Here is a 26304-nt window from a genome sequence, read left to right as displayed (position 1 = left end):
AAGAATTTTTAAAAATTATTTTTTCCAGAATTACATCTTGAGGATTTTGATCTTTTAGGATTTCTACATTCGTGATTATGTATGCAGATAGTGTCTTTCAGGATTATGGCCCAAACTCACAAAAACGGGGCAAGGAATGAATGAGGATGGCATGCATCGGACATGGCAGGGGAAGGGCAGTGGTTCTCCACTGACAAACTTGAACATGGGCTAAATGGAACCAGCTCTTCTTATTTTCTTTTTTAAATCCAGACTATTTTTTTGTATATCCCAATTTTTAACTGTGGACAACTAATTTTTTTAAAAATGTTCTCCTCATCAAAATAAAAAAAAGTCTATAGGCCCTTGGGCTGGCAATTGTTTTTCTTAAAGATATTCAGTATTCCTACATTAACACCACACTGTTATCTTAAGTACCTGAAGTCTAAGGTGAGAATATTACTGAAAACAAACTTCAATTGTATCGAAAGAGTGAAATATTCCAGAGTAACAAGAGATGACATATATGATGTATTCAGTTTGTGTCTCAAAGAATGAAGCTTATTCTTCTTGAATTCTCTTGATAATTGAAATGCAAATTAAGTATACATTATTAATGGGCTAATCATTACCTGTTCCTTTCTTGCAGGTATAGGTGAGATGGTAATTGCAGGGAACGTCATTCCACTGGCCGTTCTCATGCCAGATGATTACAACACAGTCTTCTCCAGCAGAAAAGAAGCTGTCTGGCTGGTTGGGCCTCCAGTTCTCATATTGCTGTAAAAATGGAGGGAGAAGGTAACTACTCTCTAGTCAAGGAGTAACATAAGAGCAACGGTGGCATTATATCACAATATAATTGGAATGGGCTCAACAATTCCTATTGGATCACATAGCTGAAATTATTTTGGTGGTCAAGAAAAAGACTGTTAAACTCTGAGTGGAAAATATATGTGTCTCTAAGTCTTTATTCAACAAATATCTATTCTTTGGCAATGAGATATCACTGAGAAATTTTGGTCTAGTTATTCTAGATTTCTCAATGTATAATCAACCCTCAATTTAAGAAATTTCATCATGTTATTATTAACAATTCAATATAAAATTAATGGAAGTACAACTAGAAAAAAATTCGTAATCTCATCACTAATCTATCATGTTGTCACATAGCCCTTATACACACATATAATTTTATATAGTTGTGATTATAGTGCAACAGAATTTTCAGCTTTTCTTATCTTTACCACTATAAAGTACTTTTCTTTGTCTTATTTAATGGGATTGTTTCTAATACAAATTCACTTATTGGGTTAGAAAATTGAGATATTTGCAATATTTATTTTTTTATTTATCTGATATACCTATGTCATTTTATATACAATCTTTCAGAGATATTTTGTTTTAGATGTGATTCTTATATGCCCATACAGTTGAGTTTTGCTTTATGATCTAATATGAAAGTTGTTTTCTTTTAATGGGAAAATTTATCACATTTATGCAAATTGATATAAAAGATATGCTTTCAAAATATATCTTTACTATAAATATATGGGATTTGGGGGGTAATATGTTTTAAGATAATTGAAAAGGATTTGATGAGTTGGATGTTTTTCTGCCAGTTATCTCTCTATGTATATTACCCACTCCAAGCAAAGATATATAACTGGAAATATCTTTTGCCTTCCATCAGAGCAGTACGTGTCATTTATTTAGCATCTATAATGGATGAATCTCTCCTCTAGATACATGATATATATCATCTCATACAACAAGCCAGCATGATTAGGAATAATTTGGACCTTAGAGATGAAGCACCCAGGACTCTCGGGTTTAAGTTCATTTCTTTGTTACTTCAAATGTTGCCTCCATGGCAACCAATACTTACATGAACACACATCCCCTGTGCCTCGGCAAGAGTAACAAACTTTAATGAGAAGAAAATAATATTGGACTATAAGTAAGAAACCGGTTTCCTAGTTTGGGTCCTCCTAACTAGAATGTGATATAAGTTTTTTCAGTGTCTTTCTGGCTCAACTTGAGTTTCACTCCCCCACTAGGCTTTGCTACTCTCATGCTCCATCACACCAAGCACTGACAAGACTAGTGACAGCAAACTTCCTTAAAATGGTGGAAATGCAGATTAAGATTCATGGGACAATGGCTAATATGACTATCTTTTCTGGGCCTACAGATCTAATAGTCTTTCCTTGAATTAAACTTAAAGTCCATGGTTTAAAACAATGAGTTAAGAGATTTTATTTGGTAAAGATAAAGTCAGAGAAGAAAGAATTCTATATAACAATTAAGGCAATTGTTCTCATTTCAGAACATGCAAAAAACTGGTCCTACTATGCGCTTGCTTCCAACAGTGCCATGGCTACTTTTATGTCTTTTAAAATATATACTATTTCTGACCCATTTTGTTTTTTAATTACCAAATTACTAGACTTAGCTATTTGCAGTGTTTTCAATACCAAATGTTTATTTTTGTGTTTTTAACCTTTAATACTTGGTACAATAAAACCTTCTGAGAGGTAACCCATTAATCTATGAAATGGAATTTTGTATACCAATAAACTCTAGTTTAAAGAACAAAAAAACAATAGTATAACATACTAGAGAATGTCTGTAAGGTCTTCTCAGAAAAAAAGTGGTTTTAAAAACTTTTAAATATGGTAAAAACTTAGATCTTTGATAAATAATCTGATCTGTGAAAAGACCCAAAGTTTGAAAACTTTCTACTTTCCCTTCAGTCTTTTTGCTTTAAAGTCCTTATCAATCAGGCCAAAAATAAGATAGGAGACAAGAGATCCCTGCAATGGGAAGTCTTTGAAGAGTGGTGAAATTGCAAAGAACCAAGGGAAGCTTAAGGAAGTTTTTCCGCCAAAATACAAAATGAAGGATGTTTTTATTTCTCCGGCAAAAACCTAATCCAGAAATGACACAGATGTAAATCTAACTCTAGTAGCCTGAATGGCACGACTGAGTTACCCCTAGATGGTGCTGGGAAGAGTGCTCAGGGGACCACATTCACTAGAGCGTTCTGTCTGATAGGTCTCCTGCAGCCAGAAACTAACACTTGCTCTGAACTGACTTTCTAATTGTTTCACTATCTTCCCTTTTTTTGTTTACTTCCCTTCCCTTATCATCCCTCACCCTCCACCCAACAAGCCCTTTTTTTTTTATTTGCTCCTCTCCTTTAACAGATAAAGCAGAGATATAAAAGTCATGTTCTGCCTGTTGTTTTTAACAGATGAATTAAAGTAGGATAAAAATAAAAAAACAAGAGAATAGGAATTCATTAAAACTAACAAAAACCTACATCTAATACTTTCTATAGTCAAATATTCCAGAGTTCTTCAAATATGAAATTTCCATTTCGGAGTCCGTACTTTCTAATTTACTTTCTAACTAGCCTCTTAGAGGAAACCAAAAATGTTCTCAAAGGTGGAAAAATTTCCAACATCCCAATTGTATGTGTAAACTGTGCAACACTCTTTCATTCTTTGTCCGTAGTCATGCTGTCCATCTCCCTTCCTTGATTGACTTTTCTTTATAACACTTAGGACATTCTAACATCCTATATGATTTACTTACGTGTTGTATTTTTTCTCCCTAGTAGAATGTAAGCTCATAGAGGACAGGATTTGGGAGTTGTTTTGTTCATTACTGTATCCTCAGTGCCAGGAACCATGTCTGGCACATATTGATGTCATTTAACAAATACTTTGATATTTAGAAATAACATAGTGTGTTTCATTCTTCCCAACCCACACCTATCCCTAATGAAAAATGTTGCTTGCTGCTAGCAAATAAGTGAGACAAGCAATTATAGAGCCAGTGGAAGTAAATAACCTTTCTGGAAAATGGTTGGCAATGCGTATCAAGAGGCTCAAAAACTTCCTACCCATGGACCTCAATAATCCACTTCTAAAATTCTATCCTAAAAAATAATCAGAGATGTGAACATTTTATGTAAAATACTACTTACACTAGCAGTAAATAGAAACAATCTGTAGAATGAACATATGTTCAATAAATTATGATAAAGCCAGACAAATGAAATCAAACATTCTGTCTTTGAAGAATATATAAGGAAATGGGAAATAGTAAAAGAGGTGTTAAATTAAAATATATAATGATCCAAATTTTACACATACTCTTAGATACAGCTATGTGTGTGGGTATGTGAGTGTTTGTATAAAAGACCAAAAGCAAATGCAGTATATCTTACAGCGTTTATATCTGAGTGATGAGACTGAGCCATAATATTTTATTTACATATTCTCACATATTTTCCAAGTTCTCTAGAGTGAATGTACATTATTTTTCTAAACGCTAAAAATGAACATTATAAAATGATCTATGTATGCATTTATCAGTAAGGATTCACAGATTTCTTAGCTAACCTTTTGTTAAACTAAGCTTAACAAAACATTTCAAGTTACCAAAGTCACTTGACTGCCATGTATTTTGGAACTGACGTCTCCTCCTGACCTGAACGATAACCATCTCATTTTCACACTGAAATGAGATTTGGATCCCATGCCACTAAAGTAGTTCTCAGCGCTTAAACTGCCCAGACTAGGACCTCTGGTAAAAGATTTAATTGTCTTTGGTGAGAATTATATTTGGCTTGCGGCAATGATTTAAAACGTGTGCTCTTGTTGTTGCTTGGCAGAGCTGTGGCTTAATGGTGCAGGACCAAATTTTAGCTCTGTGGTTTTTACAAGAATGTCTGATACCCACAGGCATGTCACACTATGACCTCATATCTGATAGCTCCATTGTGCAGATTTATCTTGGCTAGGATGCTTTCTTTTCGCTCCATGTTATTGCCAAACTGACTTAGCAAAGAAAACTCCAGAGTTTTCTGAACAACTTTCTTTGTTTCCTCCTGAAATCTTTACAGCCTTATTTAATCTTACAGGGAGAAGGAGTATAAAAAATAAATCTTTGACTTTAGGTTCAGTAATGTCCTTTTTTTCCCACTAACGTTAAATGCTAAGAAGAAATCTCTCCTCAGGGAATCAATTCTGTGTTATAAGAATATAATAGATCCTCTTTCACAATACAGTGTCTCAAACATACAGAAATATAAATTCTTGGAATGAACAAAGAAAAACTCACCACTTCCCATGTGGATTTTTTTTTCTCCTCACTTAGAATTATAAGCAAACATCCTGGGTGACCTATCTCGGATGAACCCTCTTCTAGGGCTGGATGGGCAAACTAAGAATTATTCCAAAAAGCCCTCAAGGCTTAGGGAATTCATTTTAACCCCTTAGACACAAATAAATGCTGGTCATGCCTCTGCATGTTTGTGCATCAGAGATTCAAATTCCCTGTTCCAAACCAAGAACTCTTATTGGCTCCCCAGGGACAAGAATTAAATCACTACAACACTTGAAAGAGAACCCAAAAATCACTTTGCATTTTCACTCTCTCCTGATGGCAGAGAAAATGATGACATAAAACTCAAATAGTTGATGAAGAGGAAAGCCAATCCAGATGTAAAATTTTCTTGCATTTCATTAAGAGATAATCATTTTATACCTAGTAGGAAACTGCTTAATGCTGTATATTGTATGATAAAAATTATTTTTAGAGTGCCAATTCAATGACTAGCTCTTGTATCTATAAAAACGTGCCAAAAAAGACAACCATTTCAGTTAAATTGGATTCAGTCACTTTTCAGTTATTGTTTTCTCTTTCTTTTTCCCCCAATTGAGTTTAAGCAAATCAGCTGCCAACATAATAAAATGATTCAAAAAAATAAAAAACCCTGGATAAAACTCAACAGCTAGTAAATACAGTTCTCTTGCATGAAAATTGTCTCCACAATCCAGAGAACTCAATGTGAACCAATCCTAACATTGTGGGGGGAAAAGAGCAGACTAAAGTTATTCCTCAAAGTCTTTCAAACTATAAATACTTAGATTATTTTGTCCCAAATAATCTGTACTTTGGTGTCAAAAATTTATTTCTCTCTCACATTAACACAAAAGAGAAGGAAGTGCGCATGACTTCCTTGCCTGCCAACATCCTTTACTCTCAGAAAGCGACCTCAATTCCACAAATCTGAGAGTGATTTGACTAATTTTTCTCACTCAGACTGGCTGGAGAGCTATCTATCTATTTCTCTCCTTCCCTGCTCTTTGCAAGTCTCCAACTTCATTCAATCAACATAAGCAGGGGGAAAAAAATCGTAAAAAAGCCACAAAACTCTCTATGTTCACCTCCCAAGGAAAACTCTCTTCTGGGTTCTTCTACTATGTAGAAAGAGAAGATACAAAATAGATCGGTCCTAATATTTGCCTCAGTTGCTAGGATTTTACTAAGCATGTGACTACACGCATTAGGTTTACACTGCCTTTGAAAAATCATCTCCATTCACATTTAACTTTCAGGTTCACAATATCATACAATTCATACTAGAATTTCTAAACTACTCAAGGCTGCAGAAACTGAATTAACAGAGAATGTTATTCCTGCTTAGATTTGGGTGGAGTTCTGGGAATGTGAGGTTTTGAAACACAAAATACAATATGACCACTAGGTGGTGATATATCTCCATCCTCATATTATGAAAAAACCTACATCACTTAACAAAATGGAACTTTGAATACTACCCCCAAATTATGATTATTTACTTCATGTGGCAAAAAAGATTAAAGGATTGCCTGTGACATGTCATCCCAATTTTTTGAGGGAAAATATGAAGACCGGCCTCAGCTAAACAGTATTTTCCAATCTGATTGCATTTAATTTTGTCATAGGCAACTGTAGCTATAATTTAAATTTTCTGTCTGACTAAAATGTTCATCTACAATAGTTTATTATTTTCCATTTTCCTTTTAAAATTATCAGATGATTTACATCAATGGTAAAATTGTATCAGAAACAAAGTCAAATCTGTAACATCAACCTAAATTCCTTAGAACAGGTCAGATCATAGATAAACACCTATGCACAAAAATGAAATGCCTGCAGTGTGAATCACAGTTAGCTTGTTTTTAGGCAAAAACCTATCTAGTTTAGCTATGAAAACATGACACCTGCACTAAAGCTGACTTCTTTGTGTGCAAACTCCTTTCATCCCCTGGGGCCCACATTGCCACCTCCTAGAGCTACAGAATTAAATCCAAATGCAGTTGGTGCCAAGGGCGAACAGATAATCACCAAAGTATAAAAGCAAGTTCCAAATAGAAAACACTTTCCCTGGGTGCCTGTTTGAGACATGCAAGAAGAAACTATCTTTCACTAAATAACAAACTCAGAATAACCCCACTGTGGGTTAGCCCCAGCCTTTCAGAACACAGGTCAAACGATTATCTGAAAAGAGGCTATGAGGCTACTTATTACAGAAATCAAAACATTTGGTAACTTTAAAATGACTTTTTTATCCCTAGATGGCTGTATTATACAATAGGCATTTGTTTGCAGTCTGTGGTCGGGGGTACATTTGGCTTTGTTTTACTTAACTTGTTCAGGGCAAATGACTTCCCTGCAAGGTAGAAGATACACCCTTTTCTGATTCTTGTACTCGCCTAAGATTACTCTGGTCTGGGTCCTTATTTATTTATGTTTTAAGGTATGTTATGGTTTTGCTGTTGTCTTTTAGTTGAACAGGGTAATTCACTGACCGACAACTGAAAAGAAAAGAGCAGCTTTGTTTTAAAGGAGAAAGAGACGTTTGTTTTGGTGTCACTACCCTATGCTGGCAGCCTGGAGTTGGATCCTACCAACATGAATATGCTGAAGGGAAGAAAAACTAACTTGGGGTCTCCTGATAGTTGTTAAAGTGGCAATATGCCCATTATTTTCCGAGCTGGCAAACCTCTGTGCAGGAGAGACAATCTGGCCCGTTCTTGAGAACAGCACTAATCTTGTGTAATAGCGTGAGCTCACTGCCCTACAAAGCAGTAATTATCAACAGCATTTTCAGAAGGATGTGAGTTACTCCCACAGAGACCACTGTGAGACAGGGGGCCTCAAGCAGAGCGCCACAAAGCAACTTGCGTTTAATCCATACAATGAATGGTGCCAGTGGGCTCCTTCACCCTAAGCTTGTTTGCACAGGTCTTTAGTCATGAAGTGCTAACGATCCAAAATGCAAGGAGAAATTGCCAAAACCCATTCAATTTTTTTTGTTTGTTTGGTGGGGGGCACTTTTCCAGAGTTATGCATTGCCTTAAACTAATTAGTATCTGCATGTGATTTTCAAGTTTCATAGAACAATGTTGGAAAAGCATCTGTGAGAAGGAACTACTGCATCAATAAGTTTTCTTCCTTTTTTTTTAGGATAATCTTGTCACTTATGAAATGATTTTTCAGAGATGGGTAAATATTGTTCTTCCAGCTGTTCCGCCCTTCACTAGCTATCTGAACTCAAATAAAGGCAAGGCAAGAGAGGGCTTTATGTTCTAGAACTACTCTATGGTTCATAATATTTTGCAGGTCGAATCAGAAGAACCAGTTTTTGATTCCAAATCAAATTAAACTGCAACACAAGTAAAAATTTTCATTATGAACTCAGTGGTCTTTTGCAGAAAGGAATCTGAGACTTCTTCCATTCATAAATAACGCGTTAAAGGGTTAGGAAAGAGCATATGTTTTCCTTGGCTTTTAGGTTAATATAATAAAACCTGTGAAGTTTAACATAATTAAATTAATGTTGATATGCAGTGTGACTTGTTCACAGAGCACTGGCATTTGACTTAGAGCTAATGCTACACCACAGCTGACACATACCCATCGGCAAATATTTTACAGAAATTCTAAGATTTTCAGGTAGAAAAAGGCAAACTTAAGTTTTTGATACGGGGAGTTTTTGTTTTGCATTGTTTTCTGCAATCCTTTCAAATGAGCAGAAACCTACAAAAAAAAAAAAAGCTTAGAAAGCACTGAATTAGTTAATACTCCTGAGTCTCTTGTCAATGTCCAAGACATCTGGGAGAGGAAGGAGGATAGGAACCTTTGTGTTTATAAAATGGTAATAACAATACATTCCTGCAGAAAAAGAATAATGGTTTATGGCCTGCAATTTGCTACTCCTTTTCTCTGTCCCTTTTAAGTGTCTCTTCCTGGATTAAGGGCCATTTCTTTATAGTTTCTACCTTTTTCAAAGCTGGTTTTTCTCACAATACTTTGCTTGACAGACTCATGTGTTTATTTATGAAAAAAAAGGGGGATCTCTCTGGATTTAAAGGCAAATCCACACCCATCTGGCCATTCTCTAGCATCAACTCTAATCAACTGGTGAAGGAGAGTGAGTGGGTGTCGGAAGTTCTAGGTGTGCCAACTTGCCAACGCTGGACTGCGCTTATCAAAATGAAAAAAAGAAAAGCAAAATGTAGTTATCTTTCAGATAATATTTTAAGTAGCATTTTTTAAGTAAAAAGTTTCATTGTACAAGTAATTTTACTAATTATACTATCGATTTTTTTGCAGTCTCTATCATAACTATGAAGGGGCAAGATGAGCAATCAGAGCTAGAAAATAAGACATTTATGGATCTGTGATTTAGTAACTTGTCCTAGAACCTCTTGACTAGATCAGGCAAATGCAAAAGAAGAAGTCTGCTTTCTCCCAACAGTAAATCGGAGAGTGAAAAGCAGGAAGTTGTGGCTACTTCCCAGGAAGTAGGGACACCAGCAGCCTTGTGGGGGATCAACATTGAGTACTGACAAAGTAGAGAGGATAGAAGTAAATAATGTGAAGGAGATGTAGAAAATGTGTTTTTTTATGTTCAGGCATAAAGTCAGGGCTTTTTTGCAGAACAGATCAAACCTTCCAAAAGCTCCTATTTAAAAAGGGGAACTGGATCGTCAGTTCTATTCAGTCCTCAACCTCTAGACGTCGCCATCTAAGGTGATATTTCCTTTGAAGAAACTGTGTCCGGTCCACTGAAGCCTCCAGTGCCCAGTGCTAAGGACTCAGCTTTGATGGTGCTGGGAGGAACTGAAGGTAGGAGAGAAAGGACCAACACAGACCCTAGAGAATCCCCTCATGAGAATCTTATTTCAGGGGGTCAAAGAGACGGAGGGAGCAAGGTGAGAACAGATTTAAAACTCTGAAACCTGGCCAGGCATGGTGGCTCACGCCTGTAATCCTAGCACTCTGGGAGGCAGAGGTGGGAAGATCACTCGAGGTCAGGAGTTTGAGACCAGCCTGAGCAAGAGTGAGACACCCCCCCCCCCCCGTCTCTACTAAAAATAGAAAGAAATTATCTGGACAACCAAAAACATATATAGAAAAAATTAGCCAGGCATGGTGGCACATGCCTGTAGTCCCAGCTACTCGGGAGGCTGAGGCAGAAGGATCGCTTGAGCCCAGGAGTTTGAGGTTGCTGTGAGCTAGGCTGACGCCCTGGAACTCTAGCCTGGGCAACAAAGTGAGACTCTGTCCCAAACAAACAAACAAACAAAAAAACTCTGAAACCCACAGTTTGATTTTAACCACTTGTTGGGGAAGTGGATTATACAAAGTAGTATGATTAAGGCCTCTAGGGGTTTCTGATATTTCCTTAATTGTGCTGTCCCAGGGACATACGATAGTCTTTAGTTGAAAGGAAAGTTGTGAATATTATTTTGCCAGAAATAGATAGAGAAATACAAATGATTCCATGATGTTCCCTAGTGCCTGGCTTCCTCTGTGCTTGCATGAACAGCCTCAGGTAGTGGATGAGTACATGAAGCTCCACCCAACCTCAGGCAACCAAGTCATCTTTGGCCAAGCAATCTATGAAAAACGCAATGAGCTGGTAACATTCAGGAGCGATATTTCCTTTTGCTTGTTTCACTACATTTTAGATATAAATAATAAGGTTTTTAAAAGTCATTTTGCTTCAGAAAGTATATTGACTGAATATGTACCTATCTTGAAAAAAAATCCTCCTTCAAAGTTCTGAGTAATTGTTGGTTTCCTAAAGCTTCATGGAAAACCTGCCCTGGTATAACTCACACATGCAGGCGTGGCAGTTTGCTTTCCATTTTCTATTTTTAATTTCCAAAGTTTATTACAAAGGTGTTCCTAGGACAACCATGGACAAAATTATCATCATTTCCAGTAGAAACACTTGTTTTCCTTTGGGTTAATACCTTTTGTAAGATGCATTACATTCAACTACATACTTCTATTTTTGAGGAACATTTTTTTCACAGTATCTAAAAACCCACCTATTATGTTTTGATGTTTTTCACAATGGTACAACTTTAAATATAATCCTTAATTTAGATAAACAAGAAATGTCACAGAAAGATACGCCACTTTAGGATTCAAAAGATAGAATTGGCTGAGCAATGTACACATATTGATTATCACTTGTTAGTTAAAAAAACATTAAGTATCTATTTTTTGTCATCTACTATGCTAGGTGCTAAAAAAAATAGGGATGAAAGTTAGTCTTGTCTCAGAAGGCTCAGTATCAGAAAGTCAACCCTACAGGAGTCCATGCTAGGATAGTAAGAGGACAAAAGAGCTGTGGCAGCACCTAAGAGGAGCTCTTAGTCACACACAGCAAGGAAGGCTTCTTGGAAGAAGGAGACTTACTTGAATGTTTATGAAATGAAATTAGAACAAGAGGTTGTCACCTCATGCTAAGCACTAGGGCAAGTATAAGCAAAGCCCCCCCCCCCCCCCCCCGGGAGTGAGGTGTCATGGCTTATTCCAGGAACTGTATTTGGAGATGCTATATAGCTCAGGAAGTGGCAGGTTGAGTTGGTGGGCTTTTTAACTCACCATGCCAATAATGAGAATTTTATACTGAAGGCAATGGGCAGACATTGAAGAATTTTAAGAAGGGAGTAACCAGAGTTCATAGCCAGGGGAGGAAAAGGTCATTAGCACTGGAAAACAGATCTGAGGGAAAACACTTCTGACTAGTCATTCATTGAACAATGGGTTAAAGAAAGAACTTAAAAGTCAGCTAATAGTATAGAAGCTAGATAAGAAAAGTTTGTTTAAGTTCACCAGCTTTAATGTGTATTTAACTTGGATGGTTTAACTTAGTGTCTTTGAAGACATTACTTGGGTGACAAGTGAAGCAATTCATTACTGAAGTTATTTGCCAGGGTTTCTAATAGAGCACTAGGTGCATTTTGCTGTTAGAGAACAATAGTCTAGTTAAAGAATAACTGGTTAGAAGAAAGCAAAGTGACAAAGTGAAAACTGAAATACGTAAGAGAAAATAAGTTTAATATAAACCACAAGGGTAAGGCTAGAACCAATTTTATTCATGAATGTAATTTTGTGAAATTTATTGGGCCAATACCCCAAATAAAGAATGAAAAAAGTTTTTTAAATATAACAGAAACAAGAATTTGGAATTTTATCAATGCTAGCAACATCCTGTTATAGAGGCCAATAATGTGGAATGAATCAATCAGAATTAAAAGAATAAGGGCAATTTAGATGACTTGGCCAAACATCATTCATTCAGTATAAGTATATAATTGAATTACTCTAGGTATAAAGCATAATCATATTAAATATAATTATACTGTAAGTTTATTGGATGCTAAGTTTAATTGTTTCAATAAAAGAAATCATTGAAATTGAGACCTAATATAAACTTATTTGTTTTTACTGGATTAAAAGATTGAATATCAAAAGACAGTATAAGGTAAATATCAAAGGATTTTTTTTTTGTTTTAATACTGCTCTACCTCCCAAGATGGATAAGCTCTAATAAACCTTTCAAACAAAACATGTGGGGAGAGAGCGTGCAGAAGAGGAGAGAAATCACTCTAAAACATAAACAAAGTCCTTAAAATTGCACACAGTCAAGTTAACACCATTTCCAAGTATAAGCAGATACTGCTCTCCCGGATGAAGACTTTACTGTTAGGGATATTTTCAAAAGTAAAAAACTTGGAGTAAACAGCGAAACAAAGGAGAGCTATGTGATTCAAAGGCCTGCACACATATGGAACCCGTTAAGGGGATGGTGGCTGCAGAAACAACTACAAACGAGTTTAAGAGACACCTAGGCTGTCTCGGAAAGGAAGGGGATGGAGGGAAGGGTGGTTACACCAGCAGGAAAGTGGGCTAGAGATCAGTCGAATGGGAGGGAAACAGGCTGTAGGGCAGATGGTCTGTTCTGTTCCAAAATGTTCAAAGTTAAGGGACACTCCTTCGCACACTTTTATTTGACACAAAGAGTGAATTAACAAGAAACCAAAGGTCTGTCAGAGTTTTTTTTCCGGATTTGTTTGTGTCATTTCTTTGAGAGATTTTGCTTATTGACACATTTCAATTGCTGCCTTCTTCAAACTGGGGCCCTCACATAGGTTGTACTCCATAATTCTTAGGTTTCAATTAAAAGTGTGAATTAATTAAGAGTAAAGTTCTTGTTTAAGTTGCACGGTTATCTATGTTAGGTTATGTTACCTTCCTCTGGAAATTTCGCAAGAAAATTTCAGAGGAAGATCAATATTTCTCTTTCGACCAAGTGCAATGCTCACTAATTTACCAATTTAGGACCAGTCTGGACTATGGAAATGGTAATTATTTTTTCACAGTATTTATGTGTCTATATTAAAAATTAATTGACACATGCAAAAACAATGGTTGAGTTGCCTTGCTTTGGCATAGATGAATAATTACATCTGATGAGTCAAGTTCACCCGTATGGCACCTGGCAGGGAAGATAAATTCCCAGAGATATTTTACAGACCCCACATAGCGGCCAGATATAAGCCAATATTAAGTATTTTTTAACCAAACTCACAGGACTAAGGGATAAGGCTTTATCCTAGACATCATGAGAACTAAAAAGCCTGGAAAAGAACCACCTCTTTGAAGAGGTGAACAGCTAATGGAGAGACCAGAATAAACATCCATTAATGTACACATGCTAGGAATAAAAACATACACATTAATTCCATATAACCAATGACAGATTGGGACTTGGCTCAGTCAGGAAGGTGTGTAGGAAAAACAGATTTTTCACATGTTGCACCTGGCCAAATGCAGCTATTCTAGGCTTGGGGCTGGAACATACAAGAACACAGCCAGAGGTACGCTTTGAGATAAATCGTGACCTGGCTGTACAAGGCATAGTACCAGCCAGAACTGGCCACCTGAGTCCTGGGCATTATACCTTCTGTACTACAGATGGGAGCTCATAAACACCTGCACGTTTCGCAAGGTTATACAGAAGGGAAATCTGTGGGAGGCAGACTTAATAGTGGGTATTCTAGAAACCCAATTTATTCCACAACAATGAAATATGCATTCAACAAGGGAAAACTCACCGAATGCCTATACTACATAACATACATTAACAAAATTGTAAAAACGGTTTTAACTATCTGTAATATATAGGAAGAATCCTTTTCATTATATGTTCACTTACAAATTAAACTAATAGAAACAAAATTGTCTATCTTCAATTAATATTAATATATAAAGACTCACACCGCACCTACCACTATTAATCTAACTGACCACTATTATCCCCCTTAGGTACAGCAAAATAAAACACAGATGCAACAATTGCAGACCCACATCCAGATAGGATAATTAGAAGAAAATAAGACTATCGATTCTGAGGTTGTGGTTCCTATATCTTAGTGAGAACAATCTATTTTCCCTATTTTTTGTACATCTTGCCAAAGAACCTACTTATGAACTCGAATAATGAATATTGCTGATTAAACATAAATAGTGATGACAGACAGAGAGAAAGCCAGGCTTTATTTTGGGTTGCTCACAGCAAAAATATAAGGGATACTTTTTTTTAAAGTCAAAGAGGTACCCGCCAGAAGAAACTCTGGCTTTGGAGACAGGCCTGAGTTTAAACACCGGCTTCACCACTTAATAGCTTTGTGACTCTGAGCAAATAGTTCAACTGACTGACCTTCCCTTTCTTTACCAGAAACCTAATAACTCTCTTAAAAGTTATTATAGGGAATAAACATGCAAGTGCTTAATATAGTGATTGACACAGAGAGAAATTGAGTGGTGTGTCCATAGGAGCACAGAGAAGTTTCCCTGGACAGAGTAGAATTTCCAAAAGCAGGGATTACACTTTGGCCTTTATTCTAGAATGACCCTTGTATTTTGCCCAACTCATTAAATCCAGACGAGTGGCAGGTAATGAATGAAATTGAAGTTACCCAAGTAATTCACACATGAAAAGAGCTTTAAAATTATTTTCAATTTTTACTCTTTGATCTAATTTAGAATTTAATTTATACTTACCGTCTAGCCCTGTGGATCCTAACTTTGTCTGCATTTCAGAATCACCTTGGAACGCTTAGAAAATACAGGTGCTGGTGGTTTAGCTATAATGAACCTGGGCTGAGGCCTGGGTGCCACTTTTTCAATTATGTTCTCCAGGTGATTCTAATGCACAGCCAGCACTGAGTACCACTAGAACAGACAATTACACTTGACCTATTTTTAAAGAATTAGATTCATTTGTGTTTACTAGTAGTAACTCAAAACAGCTTCACCCATTCTGATAAAGAACCTATTGCAGCTTACTCAAAGTTGTGCCAGCATTTCCAAGTCACTTCTTTCTTTAAGTAGAAAAATAATCAAATGTATAATTAGTTGGCAGAGATTCACAAGATCATAAATCAACAATCTTCTTTAAGATAAAAAAAAGGAGCACTTTTGCTTGGATAAAAATGAGCCATGCCCTATAGCAGATTTCCAGTGTAATCATGTAAGAGAGAAAGGTACTTTTAAAAAAATTTTTTCTCCTGACTTTTATTTCTTTTTGTTCTGAAGCTATAAACAGCAAATATAACCATCTGAAAGACAGACCTGAGGCAATTCTGCTGATTGTCTGATTTTCTCATTCATTGGAAATGTGGTGTACTCCTGTTTTAAAGAGAGCCACAGCTATCAGAGAGAGTGCTGGATGTTGGATCAGTCAGCTTGGAATTCTTTTTTAACTTTTCCTTGTTCCACTGAGTGACCCTGGGCAAGTCACTTAACTTGTCTCCAGCCCGTGCACCCTCTGTAACATGCAATCACCACACAGTACCAGGTTCCTAGAACTCACATCATGTTCAGAAGCATCTTACCAGTGTGCTGCCATCAGTCCAACGGAAGTCATGCTCAAACATCTTGTCATTGAGGCCTATCCACTGATAATCATGACCCACACCTAAAGATGGGAAAAAACACAAATATTTGTACTACTTTTCCCATATATGGATGAAAATATATCAAAGAAAATTATTTTCAGAGTGAATCATGCATCTTCTTTTCTGGCTGGATTTTTTTTTTTGGATGCTCAAAAAAATCTCTCCTAATTTGTCTTTTGTTATTCTGCCCAATGTGCTTGAAACTAAAAAGCTAATTTGCAAACATTGTGAAACATTAAAATATCAGATATAGACAACAATTTCCCTAGCAGTTTCCTATAATTAAATACTTTTTCATCCTTATGAGAGAGATTTTCCATTCTCCATTTACTTTTTTTGTTAAGAGATGACATTGGCAAAAATTCAGTGACCCAATAAAATGTGCCAGATCTTCCCCATGCTACCCTCATTTTGGAAGCCACATGTTTCTTCTCAAAACATTTTAAAAAGTGAACACCTAGTCCAGACAGACAGTTCTGCAAAATTATCTTCAAACATTTTTTATTTTACTATGAGATGAGTCACTGGCAAGAATATCATGCGATAAAGTTAAATGAACCTCAACCCAGATTATAAATTAACAATTAAACTTCTAAAAGACAGTACATATTTAACAGGACATCAAATGATGCTTCAGGAGCAACAAATTTCTACATGTTACTACATAAATACTAGTTCCCCTCCTTTTTGCTGTAGCTTAAGGAATTATTAAACAACTCTGGTATTAAGTTTCATTAGCTTTCAGTCTCCACCTAGTCATGTTCTTAGTATTTAGCTCACTTTCTATGGTCTAAAATAATTAGAAACTTAAATGAGAGCCAATATGCCCAGAGGGTAAGATTAAAGGATGCTATTCATTCAATTTTAATTTGCAGGATAAAAATAACTTGAAAGCAACTTTAACTTTAGACAACACATGCAAATATCAAAATTTTACCATAGCTATGGTAAAAATTATATTGAATCCCAAGAAATGGTTGTTTTTGAAAGTCAAAAATGCTCAAATAGCAATTTCTTATGATTCAAGCATGCTGTTTCACCAATTACTGCTGGCAGACTAAACAATGCTTTCCTATATTATAGATGAATGTTTTTCAAAGTGGGGGATTCACATAGGTAAGATGATTTTAAGTAGATCATAGATGAGGGATTTAATAAATTGAATCAGCACTGAGAAAGTGATGAACATGAGTGATGTTTCAGGAAACCCGTGTCTATGTGGTACATACGATTCACAAACATTTGTTCTTCGTGAGACAGGATGCTTGTGAGATGGGCGCCCTGCAGACGACATTCCCGTTCAGCTGCATCCCATGTGCGTCGATGGGCGAAGTATTTGTAGCACTGCCCTTGGAATTTGTGCCAGCCATAGTCACACGTCTCAGTGTCTGGGAAGAAACAAGGCAGGAGCTTGTTAAAGTCACGTACGTCATTCAACTTGGCTTCCCAGTCCGAGCGTTAATAGGATACCCAAGCCAATATCTATGCAATGTCCCTGAAGTAACTGATTCATAAAACTTGGTCACAATGACAAAGAAATGATTTTCAAGCCCAACTGATTCGTGTGAAATGGGTGGCTGTACATCTTGGGACTGAAAAAGGCAGTATCTAACAGCAACTTCCTTGATTAAAGCCAGAGAAAACTGGAAGAGGGGCCTGCCAAAACTTCTCAAGCTGCAGTGTCTGTTGACTTACTTGTGAAGCAACTGGGGCTAATTCCTTAACAACACAGCTTTCCTGAGAGAATCATTCAAGTGATAAGATAAGAATTTGGCTAATAGGATTATGAATGCTCTATTTGCATAACAACTTTGAAGGTTTTAGAGGTAGTCCTTTCCCACTTCCCAAAGAGAGATCTGGGAGGTCCCCAGCTCTTGTCAAGTAAGATTTACAAAGAGAAAAAAAAATCCTTCGTGAATAGATACCTTCTGGGATATAGCTAGAACTGTACGCCTGCTTTCCAAAAAGAGGGGGAAAATAGGTAACTCCCAGTGCAAATGAAATAACCTAAGTTATTTAATTTACCACCTTTCTATTCCACCCAGCCATATATGTATATGTTTATGTGTGCACACATGTGTATGTGTGTGTATGTTTCTTTTTCTCTTTTGCAATAAGCACACCATAACTGGTATTCCAGTGGGATGAAAACATTGTTCAAACATATCTAAATTTTACATTGGAAGTAAGCTTCAGCTCCCCTTCCTAGATTGCCAGTTTTGGTGTATTTTCAAAAGAAAGTAGCCTTGCTCATAGTACTGTACGGTGCTCATTGGCAATCCTCCCTCAGACTCACTCATCTATAGGTGGGGTTACACCATATGTTAAATAATGATCAGTAAAAATAATTCTATCACAAGATATATCTCACAAATATATTGAAGTAGTTACAAGAAAAAAACAAATGAAACTGCAAAGTCTATAGAATTTCAGGCACCAAGAAAATCTTCCAGGTTACCTAATAAGTACCCCCCTTTCCTAATTTTACTGATTGATGAAAAAAACACAACCTTACTAGATTTTTAAAAAATGCATGCTTTATAGGTTAGATTTGGTGGCCAAATTAAAACTCAAATCGTCTCCTCTCACTCCTTTTACTTCTTTTCCTGTAATTGTGGGAAAGTACACATTCTGAGAGATTTAATTTTTTTCCTGGCTGCAGTGATTTAGACCATAATCATGCAACAGATGCAGTTTATCTCGGAGAGCTGTCTTTATTTCAGTTTAGTCTATCAGGTCTGTTGTTTAGTTTCAGCCAGCTGACTAATTGTTACGAATGATGTGCACTGGAAGTTTCAAGTTTTATTAAAGCATTAGAGACCACCAAATCTCACAGGAAAGGACTCAAGACACAGCTAGACAGTTTGGTACAAAAGTAGCACTTTAGTGCCCCCAAAATGAAGCAAATTTTGGCTACTTGGATATAGGATTTTTCCTTTTAGGAAGCTCACTTGGAAAAAATTAGAAATCGGGTTAGAAGGGTGGTGAGGACACAGATCTTCATGTATGAGGGGGTTAGTTTATAGGGGAGGAGAATTGGAAAAATTTTTAGAACACTCTTATTGCCACAGTCAATAATATAATATTGTGGTAGCATAGCTTTCTTTAACTTTGGACATTATTATTTATTTTAAGACACACAGTATAAACTTCTAGAGGTTCCTAACTTCTTGAGTAATACATCAGAAAAAAATTTTTCTATACTCTCTTTCTTAACCGCTTTGAACCCAAATGGTTTTAGTTTGGTTTTCCTTTTAGTCTTTTGTCTTTAAAATAGGTTTTTATTAAGTATTTAAACAAGAAAACCCAGATAATCATAAAATTTAGAAGCATGACCACATCATTGCTACAATGCCTTTCTCAGTTAGCAGGTGCATATACTCATATTAGAGCACAGGTCTAAAAATAGGGGCAGTTTCTGTTAAAACCAAGCTGGGAGAATTTATTTATTTGTACTAACTAAATTATAGCTTTCCAGTGATTATAAATATATGTGCAAATACCACATCAAGTGGCTTTTTATATGTAAAAAAGCCAAATATCCACACTCATGACACTTAATTTTTATTCATGAATTCAACAAATATGTAATGAAGAATCACATGTCAAACAGCATCTCCCAGGATCCGATTCTGATAGAAGATATCAGAAATACTCTATTTATTTTTCCAAACTTACCTAAATATAATGTGAAACTCATTTCATTTATTAAAAGGCAACTCTTTTAGATGATATTTTCTTAAAAATCATTCAACATATGGAAAGGTATCTTATGCTTTAAAACTACTGTAGTGAGTAGGTTCCAATGCAAAGTCCCTGATTTGCAGTGTGCACAACTCCTGTTCATGACCATAGCAGATGAAACTACCACTCTTAAACAATTTCACTAAAATCCTATTCTCTTTATGTTGTACAGGTAATGTCAACACCTCTGATATAAAACTGATATGTCTTAAGAAATTGTCCACCCTTCCACACTTTTCACTGGCAATGTGTAGCATTGACTTTGGGGCAGTCTGTACATACAGAACTGTCTCTCTCCTGTTCCAATAGCCCTTTCTAGATTTTATATCTGTTAACATTCCCTGAAATGTGTCCCCTATTTCAGAGTTACTGAGATTTGGGAAGTTGCTAGTGCAGAGAACAGAAAAGGTCAGCTGAAGAAACAATGATACAACCATCACCTAACTTTGGACAGAAAACTGGTTAGACAACAATGCTACTGTTAATGAAGAAAACATTTTTCTTAAGCAACCTGAAAAGAAGAGAAAAAAGTCTTTTAGTATCCTAGCAATAAATCACAGGAACACAGCTGCACTGGGTAAACAGACCGGGATAGATGTTTCTCAGCAAATAATGTGGATGAAAGTTAAACTTGCTTGAAAATAAAATAGAATGTACCTAAAAGTTAGGTGGTACCAGAAATGAAAGAAACAAGTTAAAATTTTTGCTTTTCAATATGCTGCTTTTTAAAAGAGAAGAAAAAGTAATTGGTCCCAAAGTCCCTTCTAAAAATATGTTATCAATCAATCCATCATATATACATATAAATAAAATATTTATCTTTGAGGGTTACTTTAGAAGCATGAAGACATTGAGATAAACTTGGGTTTTAGAGTTAAGCCGCTTAGGTTCACTTTTCCCACTCTGTGATGCAGCTGTGTTACCTCGAACACATCACTCTTCATCTCTGAGCCTTAATTTCTAGCCTATTTAATGCACAGGAATACTGTGCCAACCAAATGAGATAATGTACCTGGACACATTTGTTAAACTATAAAGTATTAAACAAATAGTATTTTTTAGTCTCTTTTTAATCTCTGCCAAGAGTTATGCTAAGTCACCAAGATCGGGAAGTTTGTTTCGTTCACAGCTCTATCTCCAGTGCCCAGAAAAGTGTCTGGAAGAAAGTAGGTGCTCAATAAATACATGTTGAACAAATGATTGTTTTGAATCACCCCCCTGTACTTGGAACTAAGGGAAGGCAGAAACATTTTAAGATATTGGCATGTTTCAAGTGTCTCACCCTTTTGTTTTCTTCAACAAATGATGTCTTTCTTACTATATTACTTTAAGAAGAGGATCTTGCTTGGTCTATTTTCATATTTAAAATCTAAAACAGACTCACCCTATGCAATTCAAAGAAAAAAGAAAAATACAACACCTAAAAATGTAGCCATCACCCATCCACTTGCAATAGCAATTCAATATATGCCCCTTTTAACTTTCTTTTCATGGTAGTGACATCCAGATTAACTCCACAAAGCAGAATGTGGGGCCAGACCAATGTATCTGAGTATCTAATGCATTTTCATTTTGTCTGGTGGGATAGAAGTTTGGCACTGAGCACTTTTATCAAAGCCAAACCACTGTGTGACTTTAAGTAGAGGAAATCGACATTCCAAAGCTGAGTGTGCTGAGCATGCAATCTGTTTCTGATTGATGGACTAAGAAATGTTACCATTAACCACCTAAAATACACTCTCAGGTTGGCCATAAAATGCAAATTACAGGGATCATGAGATTCAAGCCATCATGAACATAGGCTTTTCTTTCATTCAGAAAAAGTAGATACTTCTTTAGTAGGAAAATTTTCTGGTGAGTAGATTCATAACATCTTTTACATAGCATGTGCCACACCACGGCTAATGTATCCTAACAACCATATCAACTCATTCTCCAGATATGATTGACTATGAAAAATAAGCCCATTGAGTCTCAAGTGCTTAGGAGGGGAAAGTAAAGACAACTAACATTGAATTCAATACCCCTTGGTACACAAGCCACACTGAGGTCAATTTCTAGTTTGTCCCGAGGAAGACTATATACGACAATATTCCTTTTGTTGACTAGATGTCTTTAAATTCAGCTCAGTGTGCCAGTCTGCAATTCCAATCTATTAGCAACATAACCACAGTTAAGTCAACACTATTTTTCAAATGTTTCAAGCTATCCATGGATAAGGAAACCTAATATAGTTAGGTAACCTGTGAATTTCCTCTATAGGAAAGAACATGTGGGAAGTCCAAACTTGCTAAAAACATCAGTAATATCCATCATACAAACATTGCAATAGCTCTTACCTTGTTCACAAAGTGCACCAACATAGCTTGGAAGGCAGAGGCATCTGAATGTGTTAAAACCATCAATGCACGTGGCTCCATTCCGACAGGGATTAGAGTGACATTCATCAAAATCTGAAACAAAATTGTAAAAGCCCACAAAAATACTTTCAAAAATAATTCAAAAAATTCGATTTAGTGTGAGGTTACCAGATATGATATGCGATGGCCAGTTAAATTTGAATTTTAGATTTTAAAATGTCTAATTTTTTTAGCATAAGTATGTCCCATGCTATATTTAGGGCAAACTTATACTAAAAAAAAGTATTTCTTATTTATCTGAAATTCAAATGTAACTAGCCATCCTGTATTTTTATTTGCTAAAGCTGGTAACTCTCAGAAGAATTCAAAGATATTCAGAGTAGGGTCATTGTCGCCATTGCTACTAGATGAATCACGTGAGCCCTAAAAGTGATGAAGAATCCCCCAAGCCTCCCACCTCCAATCCTGGCTCATGCTCTGATTGTCCATATGTGAAATACTCAAAATACCTAACTGGCCTCACTGTTGCTGGGCCCTTTCATCTCCAACATATCTTTCACTCTGCTGTCATCTTTTTTAGACACAGTCATGACAATTTTACTCTTTTGTTTCCAAACATTCCATGGATCCCAATACCCAAGGCAGTGGTCTTCAAAGTGTGGTCCCTGGACCAGCAGCATCAGCATTGCCTAAGAATGCTCAAAATCCACATTTCCAGTCCTACCCTAGGCCTACTGAATGAGATACTCTGGGGTGGGGACAACAATCTGGGTTTTCCCAAGCCCTCTAGACAATTCTGATGCATGCTACAGTCTCAGATGCACTTGACCAGAGTATGAAGGAAAACTATTCAGTACACTGACTTCAGGACCTTCTCACACTGTCAGGACCTTTTAGACCCAGCCTGCTTTCTGGAATTCTCTCCCAATAAGTCTCCCTTCTCCAAACTCATAAGTAGGCGGACTTGGATACTTGCAGTCACTCAACCGCATTCTGTACTTTGTGGTTTCTGTGCTTTTGTTTGTTGTGTTCATGTCTCCCTCCAGCATCTCTCAAACCCTCCTCAACTTTAAGACACACATCAAACGTATCTTTCTACACACACCTCCATGATCTCCTCTGATGAAATTCATGACTTTATTCCCATAGCATCTTACAATTGCACTAAAAATTTAATTAATGTTTATATTAAATGAAAAGAACATTTAAAAAAATGAATATACAAAGCTAGTTAAATTTCCAAGAGTCATATAACGTACGCTTACCTAAAGAAACGGTCTTAGCAATGGTGTTATACAAAAATAATACCAAACACTTTCATGGTGCTTGCTAAGTGCCAGACACTATTTTAAGAGCTTCACATATATTAACCCATTAAATTATTTTAACTGATTTTAATATAAAACAGACTGGGGGCCCAATAGATGCCTTTACACATATAAATTTGATATTTAAGATGTAATTATTCCTTAAATGTTATCGATTGCTATCTTTATACTCCCAATAATTAGCATACAAGTAGAGCTCACTAACTCTGTTGAATTTTTTTAAAGACAAGTATTCTTTTAATTTGAATGTTGGGATTTTATCCTAATATTTCTGTGTAATTTAAAGTGTTATTGGTGGGCTCTCTTTGCTTAATCACTGTAAGCAAACCTTCAGGATACCTCTAAAGGGAACACCTGAACAATATCTTCCATCATTCTTTTCTCAGAGGTGAGGTCTATATTTAGCCAAATCAAAACTAGGGCTTTTTTTACTTTATAGAAAAGGATGCCTAGGTAAGAATATAGGAGTAAAAGGAACTGATTTAGTAAAGAATCAATTATATTCTTTGGAACCAAAAGAGAGGAGGGGCACAGCAATCGCACAACTCCTTGAGATGGAGACAGGTTGGGTTGGCTGCTGAGAGAGTCAGAGAAGGATCCTTCCCATTCCACATCAGAGAAAGTTAGCCCCAAGCGTTAAGAACTAAACTCCCTAATTTTTACCTTTTTCCTAATTTTTAAATATACCTTTCTAAAATATTTGTATACTTAAATTGATTATTATTGATATGCAAATGTTGGGGATAGATTAACACCTTTTGTTAATATTTATGCATCTTTACATTTGTAAAGTCTACCTATAATAACCACAAAAAGACAAAGCTGACCTCAGTAAGCCTCACTGAGTCTTGGGTACATTAACAAAATTCAGTAAACATCTGTCCCCATTTTTCAGACCCTAATGAATTACTCTCAGATTTTAATTTCATTTAACATATAATTTATCTACACATGGGTTTCTCTGAAATCTCTGATTGATCCAACAACATAATTTCTCCCCCAATATATCTTCTATAGACAAAATGCATTCTTTCAGTCAAGAACATCTTACCGAGCTGGGCGCGGTGGCTCACGCCTGTAATCCTAGCACTCTGGGAGGCCGAGGCGGGCGGATCGCTGGAGCTCAGGAGTTTGAGACCAGCCTGAGCAAGAGCGAGACCCCGTCTCTACTAAAAATAGAAATAAATTATCTGGCCAACTAAAAATATATAGAGAAAAAATTAGCCGGGCATGGTGGCGCATGCCTGTAGTCCCAGCTACTCGGGAGGCTGAGGCAGTAGGATCGCTTAACAGGAGTTTGAGGTTGCTGTGAGCTAGGCTGATGCCACGGCACTCACTCTAGCCTGGGCAACAGAGCGAGACTCTGTCTCAAAAAAAAAAAAAAAAAGAACATCTTACCAAGTTCACACCGGTCTCCACTGTATCCTGGGACACAGGTACATACATACGAAGTTTCAGTAGGGTAACAGGTGCCTCCATGAAGGCACGGGTTCGTTTTGCAACGATCAAGTCCTACCAGTTCAGGAAAGTAAGAAAAGTAATTAGCCTCTACGGTTTCAGTATATTTTAGCATAAAATGCCACATATTGCTATCACAATATAAGCTTTACCATAGCAATTTACTACATATAATAATTAATATTAACTTTACTCTCTGGAGTGTTTCTTGGCATTATAACTAATTGTTACAAATTGCATCTATTCATTTCTGGGATTCAATTAAGATTATTCTTTAATGACATTTTTTGTACTGTATCTGGCAACTATTATATTCTACTGCAGATTTAGTTGGCATGATAATGGCAATTGATTTTAGTCAAAAATGATTACACATATGTGCACAGTGAATGGAAAATGTATTCTTTTAAACGGGGTTAGTTCATGTGAAATGACTGGATACACAGAACATGCATTCTTTTTAGCAGGTTGGCTTGTTATCATCATTGGAATTATTATTGCCTTTTACCACTTAATGCTCAGAAACTGTTTTTCTTCGAAAGTGTGCACTGAAGTCTCTTCTGCTACATTAATATGCTTTTTCCAAAAACACGTTCCAAATGTACTCCTTTAAACTATACTTGAAGAAAAGCAACACATGGATTAAACTCTACTGTATAAAAACAAACCCCAGTACAAAAACCTCACCTAAAATGAAGCCCCAAGTTTTTATTACAATTTTCTTCTTAAAACACAAATAAAAGCAACATTCCTAGGAGATAAATGTCAAGGCCAAAGACAAATTTATGAGGACAAACAGTTTAAAATATATTTTCTAAATGCAAGTACTTTTATACCATTTGAAACATATATTTTATATTGTAGTATTGCTTGGATGACTATTTTCATTCATAGTTTGTATTTATTCTTTGCATATTATTTCAGAATTGCTTAAGTTTCAAAATGTTCAAGGATCCAAATAAGAGTTGAAATTTTTACAAAATAATTGAAATAAAATAGATTATATGTGGGATACAACCATATTATTAAGATCTTAAATTCTGAAACCCTGAAATAATTGCACATGACAGTAAGATGTCTAACATTAACTTAAGGAGTATTAGGATAAACAAGGTGCTGCTATAGATGATAAATGAGCCTTTCTCACAAGGGAAAATCAAACTCAAACTTTCTGAGTGTTAAGTAAATTCTGGACAACTAGAAAACTTGATAGATACACATCCTCATGTTTGAGGTTCATATTAAAGTGAGGTTAATTCTGATGCGTACACCAACTTCTCCAAAAAACTACCCCAATTTATCTAGGACACTTTCTCCCACAGTTCCAAAAAT

At 36.2% G+C, this 26304-nt stretch overlaps 1 protein-coding gene across 2 annotated transcripts in view; it reads right to left on the bottom strand.

The window, feature by feature from the left end:
- Positions 1–26304, bottom strand: part of VCAN (versican) — a 100122-nt gene that overhangs the window by 7117 nt on the left and 66701 nt on the right. For both annotated transcript variants that reach the window (XM_045566276.1, XM_045566277.1), the window contains 5 exons: positions 24913–25026; positions 22166–22279; positions 17312–17470; positions 16020–16102; positions 612–756 (listed from right to left, as the gene is read on the bottom strand). In XM_045566276.1, the coding sequence (XP_045422232.1) occupies positions 612–756; positions 16020–16102; positions 17312–17470; positions 22166–22279; positions 24913–25026 (615 nt within the window). The remainder of the gene's footprint in view (positions 1–611; positions 757–16019; positions 16103–17311; positions 17471–22165; positions 22280–24912; positions 25027–26304) is intronic.

Source organism: Lemur catta, chromosome 12, assembly GCF_020740605.2.
Source record: "Lemur catta isolate mLemCat1 chromosome 12, mLemCat1.pri, whole genome shotgun sequence".
Classification (NCBI taxonomy): domain Eukaryota; kingdom Metazoa; phylum Chordata; class Mammalia; order Primates; family Lemuridae; genus Lemur; species Lemur catta.
The sequence above is the reverse complement of the archived record's forward strand: the minus strand, read 5'-3'. Positions and strand labels throughout refer to the sequence as shown.